The 6,647-nt window shown below is 35.1% G+C and overlaps 1 protein-coding gene across 1 annotated transcript; it reads right to left on the bottom strand.

Moving 5' to 3' along the window:
* Positions 1–5,118: 5,118 nt before the first annotated feature.
* GPR65 (G protein-coupled receptor 65) lies at positions 5,119–6,144 on the bottom strand. Its single transcript, XM_049770572.1, has one exon. It carries the CDS (start codon positions 6,142–6,144, stop codon positions 5,119–5,121), a length of 1,026 nt encoding a protein of 341 aa, XP_049626529.1.
* Positions 6,145–6,647: the final 503 nt, after the last annotated feature.

The raw sequence follows: 6,647 nt of genomic DNA, 5'->3' as shown, positions 1-6,647 counted from the left end.
TATATTTCATGACATTGGCAACAATGCCATCATACAATCATGATACAATAACAAGTTTTGGTTTGTCTGCATTTGAGAAAGACTGAGCATACATTTCCTAATAGAAAAAATATTTTTATTCTAAAGTTCATGATTAACAATCCTGTGTAGATGCCTTTAGTTCATTCCTTTAGTAGTTATGACTTTCTTTTTGAACATCTAATTACAACATTATTTGAGAAATCATAGCTTATGTTTTATTTACCTGTTTTTGTTTTGAGGTCAGACCTGGCAGTACTTAGGACTCACTACTGACTCTGTTCTCAAGGAACATTTCTGATAGAGCTCAGGGGACTATATGGGGTGCCAGGGATCAAACCTATATCCGTTGCATGCAAGGACGACACCTTCCCTACTGTACTATCACTTTAGTCCAGAATTTGTGCTTAAATGTGTAAATATTAATCGCAGTTTCATTAAAGGTGTAAGTAAATTAAGGATAAGAGAAGTCAGATTATAGGTCAGTATTGTTTAATGATATAAAATACTATTAAATTAGAACATAGGTGTATTACTATTCCTTGAGGGAAGAACAAACTTAAATAATTACAAACAATTGATGTAATTTTTCAGTGTTAATAGTTAACAATAGTAAATCAAAAACTAAAAAGCACACACAAGGGGGCTGGAGAGATAGCATGGAGGTAAGGCATTTGCCTTTCATGCAGGAGGTCATCGGTTCGAATCCCGGCACCCCATATGGTCCCCCGTGCCTGCCAGGAGCAATTTCTGAGCCTGGAGCCAGGAATAACCCCTGAGCACTGCCGGGTGTGACCCAAAAACCACACACAAAAAAAAAAAGCACACACAAATGCCATCTTTACCTTCACATGTAATTTATAGAGCACTAGGTAACATTGCAAGCATCTTAGAGTTGAAATATTTTATGTTTTTACTTATGTGAAAATTGGCTAGTATTTTTGTGTACTAGAGTAGGACAGCTAATTATGTTAGATTCCTATCTTGCAGAAATTATATAATTTCGTGTATATTCCTTTATATGTACACTGTGTATTATTTTACCCAGTTAAAAATGAAGTACTGGAATGAGTTTAAACAAACTAGAATTATCACATGTTTTCTGAGCTTTATAAAAGCAAAGAAATAAATTCTATAAAGTGAATCTCATCGTTTTCCACCATTCATATCCAGTTTGTAGGGGACATTTCTTGTTTGTTTTTATTTTTTGTTTTTGTTTTTGTTTTTTAAAGAAAAAATTAGCTTAATCTCTTCTGCTCAAGGTAGTTAGCCTTGAACTATAAAGTTTCAAGTAGAACTTGATTGACATCTAGTGGCCATAGTCATGGCTCCTGTGGGATTTTTCTTGAGCAATAAAAGATATAGTAAAGCTTAATAATATGTTTTGTTTGTTTTTGAGTCACATTTGACCATGCTCAGGGGTAACTCTTAGCTCTGCACTCAGGAATTATTCTTGGTGATACTCAGGGAACTATACGGATGTAAGGGATAGGACCAACATTACCCACATGCAAAATAAGCACCCTATCTGCTATATTTACTATCTCTCCTAACCACTCACTCTAAGAGGTTTTTAGTTCCTACACCTCTTCACTGTAGTAGACAATTTTTTGTTGTTGTTGTTTTTGGGTCACACCCAGTGATGTTCAAGGGTTATTCCTGGCTATGCACTTAGAAATCGCTCCTGGCTTAGGGGACCATATGGGATGCCAGGGATCGAACCCAGGTCCATCCTGGGTCAGCCGTGTGCAAGACAAACGCCCTACCACTGTGCTATCACTCTGGCCCTCTAGTAAACTACTTTTGACTTGATTTTGTATCTTCAGTTTATTTATGAAATAAAATGCAGTTAATCATATTTACTCCATTTATAATTTATTTGAAAAACCAAAAACAATTAAAGATATAATAGTTGTCCGTTGTTTTCACTTCAACCCTTCCAGGTATTTGTACCGTGAACAAAGAATAAAACAGTACTTTCTTTAAAACTAGTGTTTTATTCCTCTACCCCAAGATCAACTCAGAATGTGAAAATAAAATCTCTCAGCCCAAACTGGATTTTTTTCTAGACTAGCACAGAAAAAAATGCATGTAACAGATAAGAATCATAGCTCTCTTGGCCGACACTTTTTGGTTAGAGGAAAGGAAAAAGGAGAAAAAGGAGAATCTTGACTATATCTTCCTGACTATTGATTTACTAAACAAGAAAATGTGAAGATTCACATGGGACATGATTTCAGAAGTGACAAAGGTAATGTTTATCCTGCGGGTAGGTAGAAATAATCATATAAAACACTGTGTACTTGCTAAATGGACCAAAGGATTTTTGTTTGTGCCTGTTTCTGATGAGATGAGGCAGGATGTTTTTGTCTATGAATGTGTGCTATATGTCTTTCTGCATGTATATCTATCAGAGGAGCAGTCTTCTGATTCAGACCAGAGTCACCCCAGATTAGACAAAGAAGTCTATTATCTTCAAGACTTCCTGTTATAGTAGCTGTTGTGTTTCCATGGCAACCCATGGGTGGTTTCAGTGAGAAGTGAACAGGAACCCCATGCTTGGATGACAGACTAATGATGGTCTTGTTGAGGTGAAAAGTAGCCCCAAAGGCAAGATAAGAGCATCCTGAAGAAAAATGCCAGGTGACTCTGTGTCAAGTCCACAAAAGCAAAAGAGGTAGTTTGCAGTGGTTCTTCGCTGTTAACTTTGCTGGGTATTTGTGAATCCAAGAACAGTCCCCAGAATGAGAAATTACTTCCCATCCCCTTGTCCCCTTTCGGGGGAAGACCTTGGTAATATTTATCCACAGCAAATAATAATCCACACAGACAAGAACGATAGGGTTTAAAAGATCGGGCAAGGAGAGCCAGAGAATCCTCCTGCAGCCAGCAGCTTTTTCACAGAAGGACCCCTCACTCCTCTCCCTCAAGCTATTTATTCCCAACTCCACAGCGCCCCACCTGGAAGGGTTAGGTGGGGCAAAAGTCACAGAACAATCTTAAGGAAACACTTTTATATACAATTCCAAGAATCATCTTATGGAAACTTTTTCATATGCTACAGTAGTTGTTTAAAAATATTTATTTGATTATAACTTTACAGAGTGTAAAATCTTGGCAACATAAATTGAAAAGAAAAAAAGAAATAAATCAGGTTGAAAAAGTAGATGGGCTCAGGATTCACTCTGGAGAGGAGATACAGAGTACTATCTAGTTGGAACCAAAGTAGGAGGCAGATTTTCTTTTATTAATATCTTTTGACATTGACCCTGAACTCCATCTCTCATTGACCCTAACTTCATATGGAAACTTCATATTGTCTTAACTTCATATGGGAAAATATGAAGTTAAGACAATGAATGCTTTCAAAACCTGTATTATTATATTTCATTTTTATTATAAAATATAATCCAAAAGCATAAAATAGCATCTTATTTTAGTAAATAGAATGTTTAATATAATATTATTGGAAACAATAAGTGTTGGCACGGAAATGAAGAAAAAAATATTATGCTTTTTTTTATTGGGGTGGTGCTTTCCGATAGGAACCAAAGCCTGTTAGATAAATTCTAAACCTGTAACACTTGATAAGACACTTTTGATGAAAATGTAAATGAAAAGTGGTATTATTTTAAAAAATAAAAATAAAAAATGATTTAGAACAATCATGATTTTTGTAGACCTCTATGAAAAATGGTGGATTCTTTTTTAAAAAATCCCACATGATTCAAGGCTACCATTCCTATTTATTTATTTATTCAAATAATGTGAAAGCACTAATTTGAGAACATATTTGTACCTCTACATTTGGAGAAGCATTATTTACAATAGTCAAACATGGAATCAACCCAAATATTCATTGACATATGAATGGATAAAGAATCAGTGATGTATATATATATATATATATATATATATATATATATATATATATACACTCAGGATTACTCTGGGGCCAAGGAGATTTCACAGGGGAGAGACCCAGGCTTATCTCTGGCACTGCATAGTCTCCCCAGGATCACTAGGAACAACCTTGAAGATTCCTGAATACCATTTTGTGACTTGGGTGGTTCCCAGAACTACAGGGCCTGAGCATCTTAGTCATTTGCACTGAACCACTGGCCTGGTTGACTAAGTATCACTAAACCTGGTTCTTGGGGCCAAAATAAAAGACAACTAAAATAAAATGGTGAAATTTTCACATGGGGACAAAATAAATGGAGTTTGAGGTGATTAATATCAATGAAATAAACTCAAAATGAATTAAGTAAGCAAAGGGGAATTACTAGATGATTTTACTCACATGTGGAAATGAAGGGACAGTAAGCCACAAAACTGGTCATAGATTCAATGAAACTATGGTGGTTATCAGAGGAAAAGGAAAAGGGGTAAAGGAAGGAATAAAAAAGGATCTTTTTGGTGGGGATGGCACTGGAACGTTGGTGGTAGGAGTAATTATAATTATACATATATATGTGTGTGTGAAGCTAAACCTTTAAAATTCCATAATATTGTAAACCAAGAACAAATCAAAACAATTTTTAAGGAGTTAAACAGGTATTTCTCTGAGAAGCTCAAAGTTCATTTGCATTATATCATACATAAGTATATACATGTCTTAGAAGTTTAGTGACAAGGTTCTGAACTGATGTATTTTGTAAGACTTCTATTATATTCCCAGTACTGAATACCAAAGAGTTAACCTAAGAGTGAACTCAATAAATATTTTTTAATGAGTAATAGGCTCATAAGTAGCATTTATAGTAAGGGCTGATAGAGACACAGGAAAACAGGATACTGACAGCCTGAAATCACAGTAAGAGTAAAATAAAAAAGCAGACACCTCCCTCTCTCCTGAGGAATAATAACATTCAATACAGAGTTGACATGAGTCAAAATAACCTATTGTTTTTAGGAAAATATTAAATTTTGTTTAATACATATTTAATTAAAGTCAGGAACCTATATAGAGCACTTTAAAATGTTTTTATACTGGAGAGAACTAAATTATTCAACTGAAATTTACTCCTCAATCATATTAAAATTTCTTCTGATGTCATCTTGAATATATTTGTGTTCCTTTAAAAACATTACTTGATTCTATTCTAGGATATGTAATTCCATTGTATCTTTTGTAGACACAGAAAATGTTCCTTCACTTTGTTTTTTTGACTTACTTAGCTTCTCAGTACAAAACTTAAATACACTCCACAGATCAGATCTCCCAGTTTCAGTGACAAAACAGTACAGAAATGGGTCAGCAACACAATTTAAACTTGTCAATGCAACGGTGACTCTATATATTTTATAAGTTTGCTTTCCTCGTTTGTGGTCAAACGTATTCTGAGCAATGTTCACATCATTCTCTAAAATGCTGCGGATCAGCAACATCACGTGAAAGGGAGTGAAGCACAAGACAAAAGTCAATGTGATACTAACCAAGAGTTTGATGATTTTCTTTTTCTCACTGTTTAACGTGGCTTGATTCCGCTGTACTGCTCGGTAGACTTTCTGGTTGCATATCAAGATGACAATCAAAGGGATGACATAGCCTGTGCATGTGCGGATCAAGTTAAACCTGACTTGCCACTTCTCCAAGGGGTATTTGTCATAACATAGAGTAAAATTAAACTTTTTGGCATCACAATACTCGATAGAAGTTTCATCTTCCCACAAAATGACTCCATTGAGGATGGATTCCAATATCCAGAGAATTAGGCTGACGATGAATGCAAACTTTCTTGTCCTTAGAATAGCAAACCTCATTGGGTAGACGACAGCCAAATACCGATCAACAGCAATGCAGGTGAGAAATGCTGTGCTGCTGTAGAAATTCATGAACATTAAGAAAGCATTCCCTTTGCACAAGGCATGGGAGAATGTCCAGTTATCTTTATTCCAAGTATAGTCAATCCAGAGAGGAAGGGTTAATGCATACAGCAGATCTGATAGGGATAAACTGAAAAGGTAAATTCCCAATTCATTTTTCTTCTTTGCTTGTAGAAAAGCCACGCAGAGAGATCCAATATTAGCTGGAATGCTGACTATGACTACAAAGATGTAAACAATTGGAAACAAATAATGATCTAGGTCATGCTGTTCTTCAATGCAAAATGTGTTATTCATTTCCCTCCTTTGAAGATGGTAGCTACATTAGGACTTAGGAGATGGGAAGCATCCTGGTTATACTGTTTTCATCATCTAGTTGCACTTTACTATCTATGATCTCTTCTATACTTCTTTTTTTTTTTTCAAAAAGGGTAGATGCATATTGGTTTTTCACATAAATATCAGTGACTAGTAGCAAGAATCCAGGCTCTGGAATGCGAGTCTATATGGTCAGTTGATTTCAAAGAGCAGAATACATGTGGATGTTTTCATTGAAAATTCATGAGGAACCCTGAAGGATCAACTAGTTTATCCCTCAAGGATTCCTCAGTTTTTACAATGTTGGCCCTGATTTGTTTTTCTTCATGAAACTCAGAGAAGTTCGGTGAAATCACAGATGTATTGGTTCTAGTTGCATAGAGTTCAACATTTCTTTTTAAAATGTTTTTGTTTCTAAATTAAAAAAGAAACAGAACAGTTTAAATGTTGAAGAATTTTAAAAAACAATTACTATTTATTGA

This window comes from Suncus etruscus, chromosome 3, assembly GCF_024139225.1.
Source record: "Suncus etruscus isolate mSunEtr1 chromosome 3, mSunEtr1.pri.cur, whole genome shotgun sequence".
Lineage (NCBI taxonomy): Eukaryota > Metazoa > Chordata > Mammalia > Eulipotyphla > Soricidae > Suncus > Suncus etruscus.
This window is presented reverse-complemented; position numbering and strand designations above follow the sequence as displayed.